Raw genomic sequence first — 24,372 nt, 5'->3', positions numbered from 1 at the left:
ATTATTGTTATGATTAGTATGACATTATAAAACTGAATTGGCAAACTGGACACTTTTAAGAAATTTCACTGCCATATTTTGACTTTTGTGAATGTTTTTTTTTTTTTCCATACGCGAGACTGACTTAGAGTAATAATAGAATAAGAGGTATTGATAATGTATTCTCTGTGGATGATTAAACCGGCTTTCTCTGTAGTACCATTGGTTATGGCTACATTTTTTAAAAAAATATATAAATGGCAGGACTCCGTCCAGAATTTTGTGTTTATATTTTATATTATTGAACCACTGAAACCATAAAGTCAACTCACAAAAAAACATTCTTATTATTAGCTTGCTGTTCTTTGACTTCTGCTGGTTTATCCAAAAAAAAAAAAAAAAAAAAATGCTCCTTTCATGTTCACTGTGCATTGCAGGAGAGCAGCAGGCCTCTCTTTTCTCCAGATAAATGAGCTAGCTTATTACTTCCCAAACTGCCTATTAGCACAGCTCACTTTGCGGGGAACCAGCGGTCCAGGGAGGAACGCAGCGATGATGACTTTGACTAGCAGTCTGGTTCCAGCATGTGTGAAACTGCCTCCACAATGGATTTCTTAATTTACTCCGACATGATATTTTAACTCGACACACAACAACCTAAAATGTGTCATTTTAACGATGTAATCTGGAAAAGTTGGCACCCAATTTGTTCATGGAGCTTGTTCCTAAGAATCAATATTGCTGTAGTTATCAATTTGTTTTTGATTCCAAGTTTATTTTACTATTAAGTATTATTTTCAGGTAGATCAGGCTCTACCTTACTGTCTTGTACAGTACTCCATGTGCCTCATCGGGAGTGTGAATGAGGGGCGACTCTGTAGTGTTTTGCTGCCAATAGGTAGTCTGACTGTGTAAGCATCAGTGTAGCAACACGTCTCAGTGGAGATAATACACAAAAATCCATTTACTTCAAGCAGGAGCTGTTGCAGATAGCTTGTAGAGACTTTGCTGGGCTGTCTGTGAATACAGTCCACCTTCAGGACTCTGGCTAATTGAAGGCAAACAGCTTGTAAATGTCTTTGTTTCCTTAAAATATAAAAATTGTGGCTAGTTTTTTTTTCCCATTCACATTGAATCCACATTGAAAAGGAGCTAACACACACACACACACACACACACACACACACACACACACACACACACACACACACACACACACACACACACACACACTACTTTTTCTAAAATTTCCTGTGATATTGATGCAATTTCTGTTTCCTTCTGTTTTTCGATGGATTTCTCACACACTTTAATGCTTTCTTTGTGTTATTCCAGGATTGTTTCTGTGCCGAGGCTACAGTATCTAATAACTGTTGTGTCGATTTGTTGTTGGCAGGGTGGACTGAGGAACAGCAAGCATGAGTGTACACTTTCATCCCAAGAATATGTCCATGAACTGCGTTCGGGCATCACAGAGGAAAAGCTGCTCAATTGCCTGGAATCCCTCAGAGTATCTCTCACGAGTAATCCTGTCAGGTTAGTGACTCCTGCTTTTTCTGCTCACTGCAAACCGCCACTTGTAATTGGCAATACCATCGCTGTACAAAGTCCCTATTACAATCGGCGAACTGCTTGTTATGCTTGTTTTTGTTTTCTTTTCTTTTTTTTTCTCTTTCGGTTGGGGCCTCACAACTGTAAAAACCACCATTATCTCTGTCTTTCAGATATGACTGTGAAACATTAATATATATATATTTTTTAAAGTAAGATAATAGGAATGTATCACTGTAATTCTTCATACATTATCTCACTGAAGTTCATGAAGGATAGCATTTTGCTGCTTTCTAAGAAATGATTATAGACTCACACGGTTGATGTATTTTGTCTATGTAAATCTTCAGCACAAGTTTGGCACATGGTTTGGATTGGAGTCTTCGGGACATTTTGGCGTATTTCTTCTGCGACAGATGTATTTCACTTCTGTCAGATGTTGAAGGTTAATGGTATGCTGCCGTCTTCGACTTTATTTCACCCGGACGTCCTTTAGAAAAAAAGCGCAGCACCGGTGTTCTTGAAGATAGGGGCTTTCACTTGAAGATTGGCTGAGATTTAAATGTGGACCTCAGTTTGTTGCTGTTTACATATTTATTCTTTAATATTTTCAAGTACTATGGCGCATTTCTGTGCAAAAACTGATGGCAGGCAGACGCAGCAAATCTGCCAGACAGTGGCATATGGCTGATGATAGAAGTTAGTTTTTTAATCATATTTAAAGCCAGAAGGCATTTAATTCACCAAACCAGACAATTTAAACTCCACATATATAGGAAAGTCCTATAGTTTGAATTTAAATATAAGTAAAACGATGATGCAGCTGTGAAAATGAACCTCAGCTTACATTTAGCAGTTTTGTGCTTACAACTCGAACATCTCTAATAAAACTCTAATGGATAGAAAGTCATTCTTATTGAGTCTTGTTGTTTTTGGTAACCTATTATAAATCCAAGAAAAACAATGAGTCAGTATTTTTGTATTTCTTTCTTTGCCTGGTTCTTGACTTATTCATTATCAGGTCTCGTAGTTTTTGTTTTGTTTTGTTTTTTTTCTATTTTGCTTAGTCTCTAGCTCCTCAAAATGATCTGCCTCGTGTCCTTAAAACGAGATCTTCAAGTTTAATTTGGTCTCACTTGTGCAATGGGACCCTCAGTGACAGCAGATCATCTCAATTATTTACCAGCCCGCCGCTGAGGAGACGTTCTTTAATGCGAACCAATGATAGGTGCATATTAAATGGTCACCGGATAAGTGGAATATAATTTTACTTTGAGTCTCGGTGCACAAACAGCCTGCCACCGTAGCCTCAGAGTAGCTTTTATTTCGTCTGTGTGGTACGAGTGGCATTATCACTTCAGCCTTGCGTTTACTAATTTCAAACGTAAGAGCGCCATGCTCTTGCTAAAGTAACCTGCTGATTTGGTGTGTGCACATGAAGATATTCAGTTGGCTAACAATTCACTATTTCATTAATGCCACTTGTGATGTATTGAGTGTGTGTTTGTGTTTGTGTGTGTGTGTGCCACAGCGTAATGAATTGCGAAGTAGCTGAGTAATTACCCTTGGAGTGATGGCGGAGCTGTCCAAAATCTCCAGCAAGCGGTGGGGAGCCAAGTCAGCCTTTGCACTCAGAAAGACCAACTGGTGCCGAAGGGGCAACACCGAGGCCAAGTTTGCCCTGTGGGCGTTTTTAAATGGCTGAACCTTTGACCAGCGCACGAGGAGCCCGTGCTTTATGAAGGAGCCGCCTCCCACGGACGCTATATGTGTCCGCAGAGCCGCCTTTGGGTGACCGTGCTTGGCTATCACCGGTTCCCCTGCTCGTCTTTACGCCCACTTTTATCTCTCTCCCGGGGAAAGTGACAGATTATTTTCTTGAAGCATGGGTGAGATTAGGACTAATTAATATGAATGCACTTAATTGTTATGGATCACAACACCCCAGAAGTCAGCATTTGACTCAGCTATGTTAATGTGACCTTTGTACAGTATACTTGTATAAAGCCTCATGGAAGTTGTGAGGGAGGCGCCAGAACACAATATGCAGAGCTTTCTGTTTTAGGTGTGTCAGTGTTTATGATGAAGAAAGGAGGTCACATAATAGTGTATTGGTGTTTTAATTTAAGTGTTAGTGCGGTTAACTGGCCTTAATCAGATTTATTGAAATCAGCTTCACTATAATGGGAGCCTAACTTGTATTTATTTATTATTTGTCCCAGGAACAACTTTTTATTATATTTATTAGGATGTGTTTTTCTTTCGGTTTTTTTTTTTTTATGCTTCTAAGTACCTGGTTTCATCCTCCTTACACATGCAGAGTGTTTCAAATCAGAACTGCAGTCGAAACAAAAAACGATCAGTTATAAATGAAGTCATGTTAACCTTGACCTTGACAGTCATAGCATCAATACTCCTAGTTTTCTGGGGCCTTCATTAGGATTTGATGAGCTTTATAGATGTTTAAAACAGACTTTAGTAGTCATGAAGGTAACACAATAACTATTATTAATACATATTATTGTGTACTGGCCTGTTTTATCACTTTTCCCGTCATGCCTCACAGTTCAACGCTGCAGAGCATTTTCTCATCGCTGAGACAGACTCTCATCTCTGCTGTAACACTGATCCATACCCCCCACCGGTTACTTCCCCATATTCCACTTTTCTCAAAGTTGAAAAGGCCACGCAAACACTGTGTGAGATTGTCTCGCCTGTGTTAAAGCGAATTTGGCTAAATCTTGAGCAGAATGCTGAAGTTCACGCCCTCATTTCTCTACCATTTATATATGGAAGGAGTCTGCCCTCTGTGGCCCAAAATTCTGACTAAAGTACAGCACTGTGCGAAAGTTGGCGGAATGAAAACAAGGCCTTGACTGCTGTTATGTGTTATTTAAACTTTGAAAAGTAATTTTACATGACCACACTTTGCCTTGTACTCTTGTGCTGAGTTGTTGGCGACACCTGCTCTGAGGTGGGTTTGGATGCTTCTGGCCTTTTATGTATTCCCAGTCGGATTCAGTGAAACCAGCCTGCTTAATTTTTAGGTATTACTTGACATGTTGAATAATTGTAAGACGTCTGAAAGTTAGATGTGTTCTGTTTTACGATGTGGAGCCTCTACTCTGCTTGTTTGCTACTTCCATATATATATATAGCAGAATATTTTGTTCCGTTTGGATATTAATTCCTAATGCACATGTCCCCACACACTGCAGAGATCTGTTCAGCGCTGAACTTAGTATCTTCTTTAATTCAAGCATGAAGCTTAGTGCCGTACCACCGCAATGAAAGTCTCACCATCAAAGTGGTGTTGTACTTCTCTCTGAGTGCTTACCACTGCTTTTTGTTTTTCCTCTGATGTTTGGGCAGCCTGCTAATTTGCTCCCAGAGGCCTGTGTTTGTCTAATAGTTTAATTGGCTGGGCTGTGCACCTGCTTGGCAGCGCAGGTGGCCACGGGGCCATTGTGCTGAGGGCCTTATCTCCCAGGCAGTCCCGCACAGGTGTGTGGCACGCAGCCTTTGCAGATCCACCCACAGATGGCATTGCCTAGAGCGTCGGCTGCCTTCTCTGTTTCCACTCTCCTCTCCTCAGCTGCCATGTTTTCCACTTCTCTCTGTGTCAAAAAATCCCCCAGCCAATTATTTATCCTCTACTTCATTCTCCCCCCTTTTAATTTTGTCATTTGGATACTCGCTTCTTAATTTAGAAGTGTCAGATTGACTAGCCACTTTTCATTAATTTCTTAATCCACTGACATGAAGTGAGACGCCAACTTACAGAAAATTACAGCCCACTTATTTTCTCATTTAGTGAGAGAGAAATCCTGGGGTGTGTCAGCCCAGCCTTCCTTTCACACTCATTTCATAACTGCTTTGTCTGCTTCGCACTGTGGAAACAATGATGTGATCCATTTAAAATATATCAAGATTATTTATAGGTGGTGACAGTGGTGTTTTAATTTTTTTTTTGTACATTATTGAAGCAGAATCACAACAGTATTATATTATGCATATTCATATTTAGTTAATGAATTAAGGGACACTTGCTAGATGTATTTTTCAGGCAATGATTCCAACCTGAAGCAGTAAATATTCCTCCTATTTCTCACAGCCACTGCTCTGTGGTTTTGAGCACAAGAATATGCGCATGCTTCTGAAGTTCTCTGTGTTTAGCTCTCAGCTTTACACTATGACTCTGTCAAATCCCGACAGTGACTTCCATATTAGATCTGCTAGGTCTCAGATCCCTAAGTCATATTTAAGCGAAATTGAACTGGGCTCCTAACTTTTCATTATGTGAAATCTTCATGGTACAAGTCAGACATTTCCTCTGGAGCGTTTTTCTTGCGGGGTCTTTTTATGTAGGCGGGAGACATTTGCTGACACTGGAGTTTCTCTCTGTGTCTGTACACTCAAGGTGTGGGCTATTGTGATGATCTTGCTGCTGAGCAACACAGGGTGTCTCCGCGTCTGAATCAGTCTCACCAGCTTTTCTCAGTTGAGTGTGCGGAGCTGTGCGCTGAGGGCTGCATGGAACAGTAGTAATGGGTTTTTTACGAGCTCTGGAGTTACTACGCCCGCCAACATAAAGTTGCAATGTCTTGTTGATTCTCTATCCTGATGGCCAGTGTGATAAGCACTCAATATATTTGGAAATGTATGTCTGTTATGTACAGTAGCAGGGCTAGAAAGCTGCAGATGACCTTCAAAGGGTCTCTGTCCGTTCAGCATCCCTAATAATGTACACTCCATTCTACTTAGGGTGACTGAAAACTGGAGCTGATCACAGCCGGAATAGAGTTGACAGCCATGAGACCAACGTGGAAAGATACACTAGCTGTTTCTGCAGAGTGAATTCTTCACCAGTTTGACTGATTTCTTCCCAACTCAGCCCCAATTTAAGTGAAAATGCAGCCTTTTTGCTTTTTTGTTTCAGAAAAGATTCTGTTTTCAAAAAGTTGTCATATAAACTGACACCCACAACGCAATTAAAGCTTTACATTTTAACTCGGTTTTCTTGTTTAAATAGGACCTTAATCTGATCACCATGTTTTTATTACGTATTTTTAGTTGCATCAGTGTTTAGTTGGATTACTGATTACTTCCATGTAACTGGAGTTAAAGTCACACATTTTCACCCAGAGACCATTTACTCTGTAGTTCACTTCATATTCAGACTGTTGGAGGAAACCACAGCACTCAAAGAAAAAGTGGGAAAAAAAAAAAAAGAATTCTCAGGAAGAACTTGCAAACTTCACACAGACACAGTCATATTAGCCTTTAGTAAGATCATGTAATGCTGTCTTATTAACGCTGATTGCAGTCGCTGAGTGTGGCAATCGCAAAGTAAAAGCCAGCACAATTATAAAGTGTCAAAAAGGTACTCCCTTGGCATACAAGTTTTAAAAGTAGCTCCTGGCTTACCTGTGTTCTTATCTCTCTTTCCCTTGACTTTTTCTGCCTGCCGTGTGCGCAACAGCCAATTAACACCAGCACTAAAGATCATACCCATCTGTCCCCCTGCTGTTGTGACTGCTGAAACAAATATGAACATCTAACTGTCTCACGGGTTGCAGCTAACCCCACGACAGCAAAGGTCTGAAATCTTGTCTGGCACAGGAATGGAAGTGTGAATCGTGGCTCTCAGTACAAGTGCTCTGAGTTAACGCCGCCCTGATGAACGATACTTCTGTGAGGCTCTCCGATACAGCCGACATCGATGAGAAAGCTCTTTCTGACACGAAATTCTTCACAGGGATTAATGATTGTTTCAGCTCAGTCATTTTTGATGTGGAAATATGACAGTGAGTCATTCATAATTGATCCCCTGTTTTCGCTTTGTTATCCTGGGTAGTACTTCTCTAAGCTCAATCAAACTCCGCGTCAATCTGGAATTTTTAAATGTAGCTTAAAAAAAAACGGAAAGAAAAATCTCGGGGTCTTCGCTGCAGCTCAGAGAGATGAGCTTTCTTGGGACATTCTGCCTAGTTAAAACTTGCTGGGAAAAGAAACTACTGTGTTTCCACATGACAGTCAACTTTTAATATCATCCTGGTGGAATCGGGAAAACTGAACCTGCGAGAAACACAAGACATCTCGTGGCTTTTTCTATGGCAGACAAGCAAAGTTGGACCAGATAGATTCTGGTGTGACAATTTGTAGACTCGCATTGTAATAAACAATACATCATTTTTTTTGAAATTCTGTAGAAAAACATTTGTCTGTCCTTGTGTGATTGATTTAAAAGAAAAAAAAAATCAACAATGGGATTCTTAGCTTTTTCGGGAAGAGACTATCATTCTTGTTTTAGAACAGTCAAAGAGTTTTATTTGACTGTTAAAGTTGTTACGACACCGTCTTCCTCGGACGTGATGAGCAGCGAGAAATGAGCAAGTTAACTAGTTTTTACCCTTGTGGCTGACTTTAGAGTTGATGTTTGCCCTTCTTCCTCAGAGGCAGTGAAAATGATTTTGGGGACATAAATGTCCTCAGTGTCTGAGTATATTTTAAGAGTGATGCCTATTTCATTTTACGACACCATCTGTTAACCTCCAAGATAGCCACATCAGATCCAGCCCCAGAGTGATGCATACATAATTCAGTAACATCTGATTTGAATTTCATAATGATTTATTCCGGAATTATTTTTGTTCAAGTGTAGGAAATAACCGCCACATATAGAAAATATAAATTTCTAATATTGTCCCTTTTAATGTCTTGTAATATTGGTATTTCCTTGGTTTCATCGCAGTTTAAATCTTTTCAATGTGTTTAAATTATATTGTCCAAAAAAAAAAAAAAAAAATCTTGAAATATACTTTTTTTTTTGGTTTGTGGTAACCTTTCATATCTAGGTACTCTGAGCTCATATTTAACAAATATCAGAACAGGAAATCTTTCAATTCGTTCAAAGTCACAAGGCAATGCATATGTGTCTCTTCTTTTATGCTCGGGAATAAAAAGCATTTATCACCTTCCCTAACCAACAAAACTCATCTTGTCAGAGGCAGAATTTAGGAGCGCTTCCGAGCTGTCCTCAAGTTTTACTGCTTCACAGACATCAAATAATATCACAAATACAGGCGCTCACGCTCAAGGAGGTGTTCGCTGACACTTTGCAAATACATCTTCGGTAAAAGGTGGCCGTGACAACAGCTTTATGATTTTGCAAATAGAACCAGTTCTTTCAAGGGAGTGCTTGCCGGTGCGCGCCCCGCTTCTTTGAAAGACAAAACTTTAGCCTTGTAAAGGTCTGAAGAGTGCGTAGAAGCATTGAACAGAAACCTGATGATTAATTGTACGATCTTCCTTTAGTTTCACATGATAACAAAAAAACCCATTTAGTTTTTGAATTGATAAATGTCCTGTTTGGCCAGCGGTCTGCCTGTTTCACTGCAGCGGTATTGTCTGCTGTCTGCTTCCTGCACAGTTTCATATGGAGGAATCCTTGGTGCTCAGGGAATAATTAGCAATTTCACCAAGTGTTTCGCACTCAGTGGGAGGTCATTTCAAAGCATCTCAGGAGCACGGCGTGCTGTCAGCTGTCTGCACTTAATAGTTGATTTAATCCTGATAGAGACTTCCACTTTCTGTTCCTTTACGCTCTTTTCAGACGTACTCACTCGAGCACCTTTGGTTCCGCGTTTCCGTATGGAGTAGATTCTCGGTCTCTGGTCGCACCGCCTTTTGGAGTCAAGCTGAGACTCAAATATCATTAGAAGTGCAGAAAGATTCTATTTCAGCACGGTGCTCTTCCTGTTCCTCCGCTTGCTTGGCTACACCAGAAACCTAATTTTACGTCGTGCTGACACCGGATGTGTTATCCTCACACTGTGTTACTTGCTTTAGAACCAGTATCACACATTAGTACAGCACCAGTTGGTTCCGTGAACGTTTCCTCAGTATGCTGTATGCAGAGGCATTTTTTTTCCCCACCAAATAAATTACAGAAAAAGTTCTTTCTCTAACAGTTCATCTGTTCAGTACACATGTGTTACATATTCTCTGGCTCATTTAGGACTTTTATTGCCCTCAGGAGAGAAAAACAGACCTGGGATATTTTCAGGGCAGCTCAGTAGATTGACAGCATCAATGAAGAGAAAGCGTGTTAGCTTCAGGTACACGTGAGACACAGCTGCTGCCGCTTGTTCCCTCTGAGGGACACCACAGGTCAATGATTCTCACTTTGTTTGTGTATTTAATGCTTGAAGCACTACGTGTTCATTATTTGGCAGTCAGAGAATTCCTTGGCAGTTGCAGTTCAGCTTGATTTGTGTGTGTGTGTGTGTGTGTGTGCGTGCGTGTGAGCGTGCGTGCGTGTGTGTGTTACATCTTGAATGTATGTATTCACCAAATGTCTTGTGATTGTTTCAGGTGATGTAAGAGTCAAATTGTTTGTCTAACTGATGGTCTCTTCATCATTTGGCCAGTATGCAATCATAAGTCTGGTGTTAATAGTTTTGTGACTGTGGCAACGAGTGTTATGGCTCCTAAGGACATGTTTGTGTGACAACATTTCAGAAATGTTCCATGTTTACATGCCAGCATTTTGAAAGTGATGTCTGCACAGAAATGGCAGAAACGTCAAAAAAGGATATAGATTTTTAATGTTGGGCCACTAGCTTGAGCTGTCTGTTGTTTTGGAAATGAAGCCACACCCACATGCGTACAGAATACAATATGCTACAAACAAAAATCATGTGAGTACACAGAAAAATGACAAGGCTCGGCATGTTGAATCAACACGGGGCCTTAAAAATCAAGGTGCTGGATGTAGGAGAAATCGCCAGTTGTAAAGATATGTGCACCTTTGAGTTGCAGCATCTCTCGAAACTCCCCAGTGACGTGCTCCTCCTTCTGTCCCGAGAGGATCAAACCATGAACCCACTGCAGTGTTTGAAGAGGTTTGATCCGTCCGCACCATCACAGCTTTCTGCAGCCTGCGCTTCTTGTCGGGCCGCAGCTCAAAGGGCCTGCAGCATAGCAGGCAGATGTGGTCATAATGTTTTGATCGGCGCTTGTGTATCTTAGTGGATACTCTATGGACACTGTTGTGATAGTGTTTGCATAAAGTTTCAAGCACGTCTGAGCCTGTAAGCATCACAAACATCACAATCTTTTGTCCCACTAGTGTATACGCAGGATCTAAGGAGAACAAATTTGCTCTTCTTGGTTTCCACTGTGCTGTGTGAAGAGAATTAAAGGCTCGGGGGACCTCTGGCTTGGCTTAAAATTTGGTCTTGTTTTCGTTTCTTCCACAGTCAAAATGTAGGCTAAGGAAATAAGCATTGCATGCCCTGTTTTGTATTTGAGTTGTTGCAAGTTCTGCAGTGACACTGTCGGCTGGAACTTTAGTGTAAGAATGACTTTAGTGTTCAATTATCTGCTTTTAGCACCGTTCAACCTCAGAGCTTCCTCTTTACCACATATGAATATAGCAGATATATTTTAATAACACGAGACAGATAAGGCTCAATTCTTCAATTAGTAGACTTAATTAGTTGTCTGTTGATTTCATCAATATAATGAAAGTTATACAGGAAATATTCAACAAAGAAGGAAGACAATGATTCTATATGCACTGTGCTCCTCTTCGGGACCAGATGATCTAAAAATATTTAATAGTTGATATTTTATATCAAATATCTGTTATCTGATATGCCTCGTGCATTATAGCTGTTAAATTGATCAGTGTAATGCAGCCCAAAGTTTACCGTGGTAAATCACTAAGAAGACACTCGTGGTGCCTGGTTTCATACTATTTTATTCAGACCTATTTGTTGCACCGCGTGTTTTGCCACGACTGGAATCCTCGAGCACCGAAGGGGTTGGGAGTCCCGCGGAGGGACAGTCGTACAGCTCGGACTGTAATACAATCTGAAAGATATTGCACTTGCACAGGAGCTTTCGGTAACAAAGCTCCCCACCTAGGCCTGATAAAATAATAATATAAAAAAAAACAAAAAACAACCAGCCTATAGACTGAAATCAATGCAACGACACAAGCCATCTAAACACGGGGAACAGTGATCAGTCAAACAGAAAGGATGAGACAGTGCGTGCCTCTCGCTGTTTCTGTTGCTGTCGAGTCACTTACTGTGGGTGGTGATGCGCAGTAATCTTTCCATCATGAACTAACATTTCCCTTGCCAAGGGTTTATAGAGCTCTCCACACATTTTATACGTTCTCTTCCACACTCTTCGCAGCGATATTTCATCCTCGCTGTATGCAATATGCGATTGAAAGCACTTGTGTTCTCTTGACCAGGACATTGAACACTGGGCGGAGATGCGCTGAGAGGAGCACTCTGGATGGTCTTTCACCTTTCTGAATAAATAAACAAATACAAGTAAACTAGCATCCGAATTGGAATAAGGTTCTAAATTGTTTGAGAAAGTGTTGTCAGAGGGACAAAGCTGCTGGAAGTTCAGAGTTCTGTAGAGAGCTGAAGGTCTGATTAACATTGATGTATATTGTAACATGAATGATTATCTAAATAGCAGAAGACAGTTTATTATCATATTGAACTTAAAGCAATCAAACCAAAGTAAATTTTGATATATGTTCAAATTTTGTACATCAACCCCCTCTCAGTCGGTCTTAATCTTTGCCTTGTGATCAGCTGGTGATCTGTCCACTGTGCGTCCCTCTGCATATTCAATGCATGCTGGGATGGGTTCCAGACCCATGTGACTATGAACAAGATAAGCAGGATGAAATTGGATGGATGGGTGGGTGGATGGGTGGGTGGGTGGGTGGTCATAGTTTTTCTTTTCTTTTTTTTTTTTTTGTCTCATGCATAACTGCATTAGATCAGACTGCATGTGTCAGAGAGTCAGTAATGTCCTTTGCTCTTTTGGGAAACAAATGCTATTTGACAAGAAGACAGAGGATCATCTCCCTGCAAGACATGTTGAGCTTTTCTATCCAGTTCACAGCAGTATTGATGAAAGTCTGCAACTTAATAGAATTTTGATGAAGCTAGAATGTTGTTGGCTTCATACACACACTTTTTTTTTTTTTTTTTTCTGAGTACGGGTCTGTGGAATGAAGTGTAAGAACTTCTCTGCATACATTTTACAGCAGTTAACATAGCTACAACATAATTGCGTCAAGCCAGCAGAAATAACAGAAAATATAAAATAAGAAATTGCTTCTCTAAGACCGAAGCATGAATTTTTCATTTTGCCTGCGGTATGTACATGATTGCAGAAAGTAACACAATTTGGTGGCACTTAACTAGAGGATTATAGCCATCAATATTAGATGAACAAGTTCTCCCCCCAAGTTAATGAAATCCTTGGATGTATGCCCACATTAGAGGAAGAGACTGATAAGGAGAGGATCTGATCTCTTGTTACTTTGAAGATGAAGGGCTTTGTATTTCACCAAACAATACAATTTTTGCTGGTTTTCTTCTTTAACATGACTGATTATCAGATCAAAACAAACCCTTGTGATGTTGTTCGCTTCTAAAGATTGTTTACGACAGTCATATGTTCCAATAAAGAACACTTTTTTTATGAGTTAAAAGTAGAAACAGACTAGTAGGTAGGAAACTTTATTATCACTGCAAGTTCTTGGACAACTACCAGTATTAGTGTTGTTATTTGTGTTGGTGGCTGTTATGTATGCTGTCCATCGAGGCGGTTTCTCTGATGAACATAGAGAGGGGGGCTTTCATAGCCTCAGGACAAACACGATAGAAGTACCATCTCTCATTTGGCAACTTTGGGGACATTTAGAAGGCAAGCTGTAGAGGACCTGAGGGTATACGTGAGGGGACAGAAAATGATCGACAGTCTGGCGCACGGGGTGGGGGAAGGAGGACAGAAAACATTTAGTGCCTTAAAAACCTTGAGGAGGACCGCATTATGTTGCAACCTGCAGCAAGACGTACATTTTTGATGAAAAAAAATTTACTGCACAGACGAGCCCCGGCTCCCTCCTCTGTTTTTATGTCTGTTCTGCTTCAGTCCAACTATAACACAGCCAAGGCAAACACGCAGCAGACAGCAGACACTTTCCACAAACATCTGCTGCAACATTCCTAATTTTTATTCTCTTTTAATTAGCGCTGTTTCTGCGCTCATGTTATTTATTAGTAAAGCTCAGGGACTTGTTTTGTGATTAATTCAGAGCTGTGATTATTTTCTCCTCAATGTCACTTTCAGCAGAGTGTACATGTTTGATTTAGACTGATTTTCATCCAAGTTTCCATCTTCCACTTCATGTGATAATTTGAAGATACATTTGAAATCAAAGCTTGCCCCGCTCAGTGAGCACCTGGAACCATCAAGTATTGATTATCTTAGGAAAATGTGTCTGTGTGACGCATCAATGTAGATTCTTGTTTAAAATTTACATCCAACAGGTTCCTATGTGAGAGGTTTTTGTAGTTGTGCCAATTTTTTTGAAGTACCGGTAAATGTTTGTGATTTTGTGTAGATTTTGTGAGATTTTTGCTCAATCTTTCAGTCGGTGAGTGGCTTAATGTCCTGCTTATAAGTACAAAAGCTCGTTCTGAAACACAGCAGACATTGTAATCCTCCTTTTTTTTTTCCCCCCGATCCGATATTTATTCCCAGTTTCCCTCCTGCTCTGTGGGGGGAATCATGAGAATCATCACAAGGATATTCTTATCTCAACGGTTTTATTTCTGCTTTCATTGTCAAGTGAAGTTTTATCTCCCCGCAGGAGTTCCATGTAAAACAAGATGATTTATTTATTTGTTTAAAAGAGTCCGATATTTGTACTTCTCTGTGAGGACAGTGGAGAGAGAGAGAGAGGGAGAACGCCAGCTATCAAAGGGAACAAACAAAACAACACAAATGGGGAACGCAGTGCTAGGCTCAAACTGAATTTTGAGCTGTTTGTATTGTCATACCCCTTGAAAGCACAGCGGGGACAGAATAACCCGACAGAGAGAGTGTGCGAATAGTCGAGCGCTGACTCATTTTTTTGTAAATTAATAAATAAGACGATATGTGAAAATGATGCTTTTTTTTTTTTACCTCAATTTCAGTGGATTTACCAGCACTTGGATAATAGATAATAAAATTGGTGTAAAATGAATAGATGCGTCGTGCAACACAATAACGTGCAACACCACGTACCTGACATACGTTTATGAAGAGGTGATTTTTGTGAACCTCAGCATTTTCTCGGTGGAAGGCAGTAAAGTTTTATTCCCCTCCTCTCACCTCACCTCACGTCTTACCTGGCGTCCAGGGAATCCACTCCAAGGTCACGCTTCGTCGCCATCAAAATTTCTCCTCAAAAACCTTCTCATTCCTTCCTCCCCAAGGACTGACATCAGGACCGTTATTAAGGAGCATAAACAAAACAGCGTGGACTGGGTGGATGCCCCCTCACCACCCCCCCACCCCCTTCTCTTTCTTGTGCCAGTCTTTCATTTACTGCCGCCACCTCTATATCAGAAATACAGCCGCTTTGTTATTCTGCTGCAAACTGAGGGGGTGTGTTCTCTTTGTCTCCTTCAAGGCCTTCGGCGAGGCGGGTACACGCCAAAAGCAAATGCTCCGACCGGACGACTTTTGACAAACAGACATTTCTGAGCGCATTTAGAAACGTTATGGTGTTTTGTTTTTATTAGGGGAACACATCTTCATTATACACCACAGTAAGCGTTATTAACTTAAACATCGGGTCTTGCGTGCCTCAATAAATTGTGAGTGATGGTAAGTGGGCGGGTGGGTTAGTGAAAGGGTTGGAGGTTGTTTTGTGTACTAATTCAGTCACATATCAAAGAAATATCTCACCTTAGCTTCGCTTGCTGCCTCCGGCAAATGCATCACGGCCCTAATTGAGGGTCTCTTCCGAATTGCCGAGTCAATACAGATGGTTTTAATACTCGCACCATTATTATTTCAAATCATTGTCAAAAAGGCGGGATAAATCAATGACTTATGCCCAGTTAATGTCAGGAAATTGCTCCATGCATTTTGCTTTATTGACAGTCAGGGGGCCCGAAAACAAGTAATGCTAATGACATAATCTGGCTGTGACCACAGTGTCCCTCCCACCCCGCTCCCGTCTCTCCTGGCTGAGACAAACGGGCTCATCTGCACTGGATCATTTGCTGTCTCCTGATACGCTGTGGTTTATAGCCAATTATCTCCCGCGATCCATTATCGATTACAGTGTTATCTTTCTTGCATTGCTTAATCTTTTGGCACAGTAACACAGTCGCTCACTGGGGGGGCCCGGACACAAACTACTTAGCGACGGGAGCGCTAGTTAAGATGGATGGGTGTTCATTTGCTTGTAAATGGATACGGTTTAAATTCAAACAGATTCATGTTGTGTTCAGTATCGGGGAGAGGGCAGGGTGTTTTCCTTTTTTTTTTCCTCCTTTTTTATTTGGAGCGATCCCTGTAAGGAATTAAAACGCACCACGAGAGTCAATTTATCCAGTTAAGTGTAAAACCTCTGAAATTACTCTGAATGACTGATTTCCTCTGAGACTAATACAATATTGTTTGCGCTGGCTTCCTTCTGCCGATCAGCATGACTTACAGTGCAACAGGGCAATAAGAGTTTGACTGCATATTTTGTGATCTGATCTTTTTCTCTTTTGTTCTCTGTGCCTTTTTTTTTGTTTTTTCCAGCTGGGTTAATAACTTCGGTCATGAGGGTCTCGGCCTTCTTCTGGATGCTTTGGAGAAGCTCCTGGACAAGAAACAGTAAGTTCACTCTTTGAACGTTACATCTGTGTTTCATTATCAAGCACCGAGTTTGATTCAAATCAACACATTTTCTATTTTTCTTTCCAGGCAGGAGAATATTGACAAACGCAACCAACACAAACTCATCCAGTGCTTGAAGGCTTTCATGAACAACAAGGTTTGTATGTGTTGATAAAGAAGAGATTGCTTTAGTTACTGTTGCAATTAGCGATCACACGGGCACTGATTGTATTCAAACTTGTTTTTGATCAAAGTAATTGGAGTTTGATATGATTGCCTCTGTAGTTATGCTTGGACTTTAAAACAGGACGGAATATATCTGATGATTTTTTTTTCTTAATTGTTGTTAATCATACAGTGGACTGGAATATCACATCTGTGTCTTATTTATTGAGCAGATTCGGGCCTGTGACGCATTCAAATATGATTCTAACTGCATGAGTTTGGGAAGTAGATTGATAAACACTTCTCAGATGGAACCTTTCACGTGATGTGTCACTGCTTATCTTAAATCCAAACTCAGATTTAAGATAACTTTCAATTTTAGTTGAAGCATGTTCACTCATAAATGGCCTAGGAACTGCAAAGCCCTTCTTAATCCTACTATATTTAAACTGTGCTTGGCCGTATTTCAGTCCTGGTCTGAATCTGGACTCTGACAAGCCTCAGATAATGAGACAGTAAAGCGAGGCTAATTTTACCTTTTCAAGCCCACACGCTCAGATCTTTTAATTATCCTTTTTGGGAGAGTCTGGCTCATTTCTCAAAAGTGGCACACGCTTCAAGGATAGATGAACTATTGGTATTGCGTCTTGTAGAGTTAATCCCCACACGTGGTCATCTCGGCCCGTTCCTTCAGTTTGTGGGAAGACTAAAAGCTACGGGAGACTATAAGTATTTGTCCCTGTAGTCCTGTCCCGAATTGAATTAATTCATCACCGTCTCCATTTCCTCCCATGGCCTCGTTGTCCCTCCTTAAAAGAAAATTAAGGCTAACTATAACTTACGTACATGAAAGCTCTTTTTTTTTTTTGTGTGTGTGTAAAATCCATTTTTTACCATAAGGCTGAAGTTCCTCATGGATCCCAAACGCTCTCATTAATTTACACCCTGTGGACCATTTCTTTATTTTACCTCACCACCTTTTGTTTCTCACAGTATGGACTGCAAAGGATCCTGGGAGACGAGCGGAGCTTGTTGCTCCTGGCACGAGCGATCGACCCCAAACAGACCAGCATGATGACGGAGATCGTCAAAATCCTCTCCGCTTTCTGCATTATCGGAGAGGAAAACATGTAAGTCGAATGTAGATTAACCCGATCATTTGTCACACTGGTGACCCATTGCACGCTCAGCCACTCCCTCACCTCTACATCCTCTGAAGCAAGATAATGAATTTGTCACAGTTTATGGGTCAGTACGTGAAATTGGGAGCTGTGGTGTAATTTGCAGGATTTCTGATTTTCAAATGAAATGACTGTGAATGAAGCTATTCATGGTGTTGAAAGCATGAAACAAGGTATTAAAAAAGAAGAGAGAATTTTTAATTCAAGTAACCCATAGCACTTGCTGTGCACATTTTGTAAAACAGCATTCATCTTAAGGGGTTAATACATTTGACAAAGCTACTGATAATCTCCAGTGATAAGTGTGTGAGGGTATGTTTAGTGATTAATATGAGCTAAACTATTCATTTACAACCTTTTTGCACCTTGAACCCTCCCGGATTGTCTCTAAAAGCTCAGATAGACTGTGCTTCTGGCAGTCTTAAGAGGTTATTACCAACTGAGATAGATAAGATAAGATCAAAATTGTCATTGTATATTTCTGTGCTGTTTTGCCCCGTCTACATGACAACATTTTTGAGAGAAAACAAGGCATTAGTTGCGTTTTTGGAGCCCATTTACATGACAACGTTGTTCAGAGCCATTCCAAATGTAACTTTTGAAAATGGCTCAAAAAGGTGGAATTTTTAGAAAACGCTCTATCTCCATGGAAACGGAGCAAAACGCAACTTTCCGAAAACACTTCTGAGTAGATGGACTGTGGCGACCTCCAGAGCGACATTGATTGTCATTTTCCGCCGCGTTGTTTGTCTCTGGAGCTTGTAGCAGCAGACATGTGGCGTGTGGTCGTGAAACTGCTCAAATTCTGACGCTGACAAAATAACATCAGGCTGTTTTTTGGTCGCACAAATGTGACATCAATCGTCCACAGTTGAATTTTAGGCCACATTCAAATATAAGGACAATAGAACGTGGATCACTCTTCTGATCTATAATTTGCCAAAACTTTACAGTGAAACCAAACACTGTAATATATAAAAAAGAAACCAGAAGCTCGTGCCCTCTTGTAATTTTCTTGAAATGTCCAGATCTAACCTCAGATCAGGCAAAGTGTTGAGTTCCCAGGTTATCTGTGGAGCTCCTCTAAGGGGGGGCTCAGACCCAGTGTTGGAAACCACTGATCTCAACCTCCAGTTGTTTTGACTGTAATCAGTATTCACACTGGAACACAGTCGGCATTTTTCTTATCTTTCTCAATAAGTCAAAGTTGACACAGAAACAGTGCAAAAATATCTTCCGCCCATATAAAAGCAAGAAATGTAACAATGAAAGACATATGGTCCATCTCCGCTGTTTACACACACTAATGTTCCTGACACAGCGAGCGGGCAGGAGAACACTGTAATATTAGTATTGCTTCAATCTTCTCCCACCGGGTAGCATGTCCTCTTACAGAGATAGCGCTCTGTGCATGTATGATTACCCACTGTGAGCCTAAACTACATTTCCAGATGACCGCAGACAGACAGTGGAGAAGTCTCTGCCGGGTCACGTGCGCTGATGATACAGTTTAGTCTGTTTAATGTGTTGAACTACTCAGTGTAGTTTGCCACGGACACAACCCGGCTGACAGCTTATAAATTGGATTTAGGGGAGTGTTTTTTATTGTTTCCCACAGGGCCAGACTAGAATAACAATGGCACTTCAAAGTCAGTCTGTATGCAGTGCTGGAAACAAACAAACCCACAAATTCTTTTTGGAGGAGCTGAGTTCAGCAATGTGTCTCATATCTCCGACCATCCACGTCGGCCTCCCCACTTGTCGTTTTGACCCTCACTGTGCACGGTTCTGCAAAATATCGGTGGGTTTTAACTGCATTGTTATTCCGTGTCCGTTACTTTACTCTAATTTTGGTATTTTTTTTTAGTGGGCACATTCATTTTCAGCAGCTACTCCTCAATATAAGATATTGACAGTTGTGGAACTTTTTTTTTCTTTCCTTAAAATTGTAGCAATGCATTTACAATATTTTACACATGAAAATCTTTTAATATATGTGCGCTGAACATTTTCATTCAGGAGAATAATTTTCATGCCCATAAATCTTTAGATGCAATGTGTAGGCTAATTGCATGAGCTGCTTCTCCTCTAATAGACCTTTTTCTTGGGAGACATCGCAATTCGTCATAGCAGGAAAAGCACAGGTGAACCTAATACGATTAACAATGACTTTGTTCCATTTAAGTATTCCACTAAACTGTGCCTGGATGCACAATACCTGGACGCCGGGGCCGACAAATCTATTATAAATACTGACATTATCTTTTATTGTTATTAATTACAGTGGTGTTATTGGAATCTTGTGTTTTCTTCGAGCCAGAAACACTAAACTGGACCCAGAGCAGCTTTGTTGTTTGGCCGATCTTTTCTGTCTTTTAAAAGAAAACAAAAACTAAGACTTGACGGTGAGATCAAGATTCCTTTTGTGAAACAAGATGTATGTAAGTACCACAGAGAGACACACAAAACTGTTCTAAAAATCATTAACGTTCATTCCTCAGTGTATATCTAAATGAAAGCATCAAATTCATTAATGGATATTAGTTTATCTAGCTTAATATGTCTCAGTTTGAATCAGACCATTTTTGTAATATACAATTTTCTCTTCAGCGCTCAGATACAGACTCGCCTTTTGCATACAAATGCTACTATTTTAAGCTGGTGAGAGGTGTTAAAGCCACCCTCACTCTGTGTGTCCTACTCGTGTCAATCAAAGCATTCAAGAATAGGTCGAAGTAAACATGGCGATCTCTGCCATGATCATAGCCTCGCATTAAAATGTCTACATCCCGGAGAAATGACAGGCAAAGGAGCTGAGGTGTCACTTTTTGCTCTGTGAAACTTCCCTGCCAGCCAATGTTGTGACGCTGGCTCATGTTCAACACCCACTTCAGCTGACAGCATCAAAAGGGAACACGACAAGTTAAGCAGATCTATCTTGCCTGTTTTGAAGCGTCGTCTGAACCGGCTTTAAAGCTGCTCAGTATGCAGCCCCCCGTGTTTCGCCTGTGACTTTGTAACCTCTATCACAGAGCGCGGCCCTTCTATTTATCTCTGTGTCACACACACACGCACACGCGCACGCGCTCAGTGTTGTTGTTTCTCGTTAGAAGTTAGTTGATGTAGCACATGTGATCATACATTCCTGCTCATCAATAAATAGACATGAACAATCCGAAAGCAGGCTGTATTTGTAGATCAAGCGAAGAATTCTGTCTTACCCACAAGAAATGGACGACTGAGTTTCGAGGAGCTGCTCGGTCTCCCAACCGATGAAGGGAAAAACAGCGACTGCGGCCTTGCGGGAACAGAGACCACCTGCTGCCAATTATCATGTTCACATATTGTAAATTACTGTTCACATTGCCACTCATAAGACATCAATTCACTTTTATTGCAGTGTTTATGTGTTGCAGGGAATTTCTTATTGAGTCGCCAGTTATGGGCAGAATTTGTCCAATGCTCCATTTAGCTTATGTGCCTTGAGCTTTTACAGGTACTCCAATCGTGCCTACCTTCACAACAGAGGTATTTGAGCATTACTCTGGCCGCCCCTCCACTCATTTGCACCCCTTTTCACCCAGCATTTCCACACAGTTGTGTTGACAACTGCACACATTCGCTGTTAAACCCACATTCTTTTCAAGCATCACCTCAGTGGCAGCGAGATCAAGTCAAAATTGGACACTGCGGAAATAATGGAGTACATTGCATACAAAGAGACAGTAGCATTTGTCAGTGACCAAAGGCGGGGTGAGTAAATGTCCACAGCGACGCGAGTGGGAGGATGAGATCCATGGTGTTTGAGCAAAAAAATTGTGAGCAAATGTCCTGTCAGAGAGGTGATAAAAGTGTTTGTTGACTTTTGTGTTTGCTTACTCCCCTGTTCTCTGTTTTCTTCCAGCCTGGATAAGATTTTAGCTGCCATGACAATCGCTGCAGAGAGGAACAATAAAGAGAGATTTGCTCCAATTGTGGAAGGACTGGAGAACCACGAGGCCCAGCAACTCCAGGTGGAAAAAACAAACAAAAAAAAAAAAAAACTGGACACACTCACTCACACTCACACAGACTTGTAATATTTAGTATGCATTCATCACTACACTTTATATTGATTATTCACTTTAATGAATAAGTGACTTCAATTGTCTTGAATATTTTACCATCATACGCTTGACAAAAAGTCGTCCCTCTTGATGCGCACTGATGGTAACCGCCCATGAATATATAACATAGAAACACCAAGTGTTGTTGCACAGCGCACACAATCCCCTACAAATCCACCCATTGCCATTTTCAATACAATCTTCATCAAGCTGAGGGTCTGAGAAGGCTGGAGCCTCTTCTAATTGACTGACTGGGGATGAAGTGCCGAGTGTCTCCGTCCCAGTGCTAAAACAGACACACAATAAGTCACAGACACATTCACACCTTCAGGCAATTTAGAATCACTAACTGACTTCAACCACGTTTCTTTGGACTGCAGCAGGAAACTAAACCCTGTGTAGGAAAAGAAAAAAAAAAGAATACACAGGGACAACATGCCACATAGAACCTGTAAATCAAACATGGGCCTCCTAACTATCAATATCACTAAGAACATTTAAAGCATGCCGGTCCCCAAATTGACCTTTAAGTCAGTTTAGGTTCCATCAAGCCTCCACCTCAGCTGCTTTCAATTGTCCCTGTCTTTGCGTCCGCTTGTCAAGCGCTCCGAGCCACGAGCGTCAGGTGGGATGTGATCGCAGGGTTATGGAAATACACCCAGAGCTCCGTTGGCTTTCTCTTTAATCAAAGCCACCTGTCTCGCTGAGAGCCGAACCCCCCCACCCTACACACACACACACACACACACACACACACACACACACACACACACACACACACACACACATACACACACACACACAACAAGGGAATAGTCAAAAACAGGGTCTTGAGTTCTTCTGCGGTCTGTGTCTTCCTTCCTACCGGCTCACATTTTCTCCTCCTTTCACCGCCGTACTCATTTTTTCTCACATCTTACAAACACTTCCCCCTGCTTTTTTCGATGTTGCTGTCAATTTCGGTCCCAGAGGAATCCGTGTTAAAGGGCAACTGAAGCGCTACACCTCTCCTCATCCCCGCCAGTTTTCCTCAGCAGAAGGAAAACTACATAATAGCAGTAACAACACCGCCACTTAAAACATGTTTTTTTGCGGAGCCAAAAGCGGGGAATTACTTAAGGAATTACTTTAGCTGCAGGGATTGAAAAGTCATGAAGGAAAAGTCATGAAGGAAACTGATGAGGCGGGTGCTGGAAGAGAAAGTAGATATTCTTTTATTAGGAGGCTGTTGTTTTTCCTTTAAATTTTGCCATTAATGAAATGAAGCCCCGCTAATTGTGAAGTAAATTAAAATGCTTTGCTGATGCAGGGGGTTCGAGGAAATTAATAGACTTTTTATCCAAAACCTGTGATGGGCTGCAGAACTACACTTCGCTAATGTGATTAAAATGTGTTTTTGCCCTACTTCAGTCGTTACTCCTCTACCGAGCACGAGAGAAACTCCCGAATTTCAACCTGAGAAACGTCCAGGCTTTGCTACTTTTAATTACGATGTTTGGAGCCCCTCCCTCCACCTTCACAGCTTGTTTCTAAACCCTATTACATCCCCCCACGTCCCACCTCCCACCAACTGCTTCCCACTCCACAATACATAGCTGAGGTATGTCTGAGGTGCTTGATGTAAGTATCAATCTGTATGCAGCAGAAGTGAAAGAATTTTTCATGAGCTCCGTGGCTTTCTTCACTCACATAAGTTCTGTGAAGATTTGGTGGAGTTTCTTTTATGTGTCTGGCCTCTGGTGGATACAGTAAAATGTCAGGTTTCAGCGCGCAGATCTTATTTCGAGGCCCTCGAGCTTCTTCTCAAACATGGAGCAGCCTGCCATGTTTTCTGGCACTGGTGGCACACAGTCACGGTGCATCTTTTAATGCAACCAGCTCGGGCTCTCCCCGGAGAATATCCGCCACACTGTGTGCATCATACAATCCCCGGAATTTTCACTCTGTAACTGGATACGCATGCATTTGTCGCAATGCTGCTCGAATTCCTCTTGTAAAAGAAAGGGGAAATGAATGCTTTACTCTTCAAATAACTACCACTGTGTTTTGCACAATGAAAAATTAAGAGACTTTAAAATAGTCGGATTCCACAACTTCCTGCTGCTTATTGCATTTCCTTTGTTCACGTATAGCCACACGGACAGTGAGACTGTCGGGCCACCCAACAATTGTGAACCCTGCAAAAATAATAAGGCCGACCCATGACACCACAGACGAGCAACATTGTTGTGATTCGTATCAATACCGGTCCGGGTTCAAGGTTTCGGGGAGGCGGCGTTTCTCATCGTTCATGGGAATCCTCCGGCCTGCTATCGATTGTCTGTCCAAGGACTACTATCTTTTTCACGGCCTACTCCCCTGAAACACCTTACTACTCATTATAATTCATCAGTGATTTCCTCTTCAACTCCCACATCAACCCACCCACCCAGCACACACACACACACACACACACACACACACACACACACACACACACACACACACACACACACACACACACACACACTAAAGCTTTTTCCTTACCGGTGAATCCATTAATAATGCACATCTAGTCTATAGACAGACCAGACCTGTGCGCTCTCCCTCTCTCCTTTTTTTTTTTTCATTGCCTGGTTTCTTCCTGCTTTTGTCTTTCTCTTCTTGTTACTGAAATATCTTTCTCAACTTTGGCTCTG

The 24,372-nt window shown here is 41.3% G+C and overlaps 1 protein-coding gene across 5 annotated transcripts in view; it reads left to right on the top strand.

Annotated features, from left to right (window-relative positions):
* diaph2 (diaphanous-related formin 2) overlaps nt 1–24,372 on the top strand; it is a 372,939-nt gene that overhangs the window by 100,230 nt on the left and 248,337 nt on the right. For all 5 annotated transcript variants that reach the window (XM_030103500.1, XM_030103494.1, XM_030103505.1 and 2 more), the window contains 5 exons: nt 1,376–1,515; nt 16,165–16,239; nt 16,330–16,399; nt 17,401–17,537; nt 21,493–21,601. In XM_030103500.1, the coding sequence (XP_029959360.1) occupies nt 1,376–1,515; nt 16,165–16,239; nt 16,330–16,399; nt 17,401–17,537; nt 21,493–21,601 (531 nt within the window). The remainder of the gene's footprint in view (nt 1–1,375; nt 1,516–16,164; nt 16,240–16,329; nt 16,400–17,400; nt 17,538–21,492; nt 21,602–24,372) is intronic.

This window comes from Salarias fasciatus, chromosome 2 (assembly GCF_902148845.1).
Source record: "Salarias fasciatus chromosome 2, fSalaFa1.1, whole genome shotgun sequence".
NCBI lineage: Eukaryota > Metazoa > Chordata > Actinopteri > Blenniiformes > Blenniidae > Salarias > Salarias fasciatus.
This window is presented reverse-complemented; position numbering and strand designations above follow the sequence as displayed.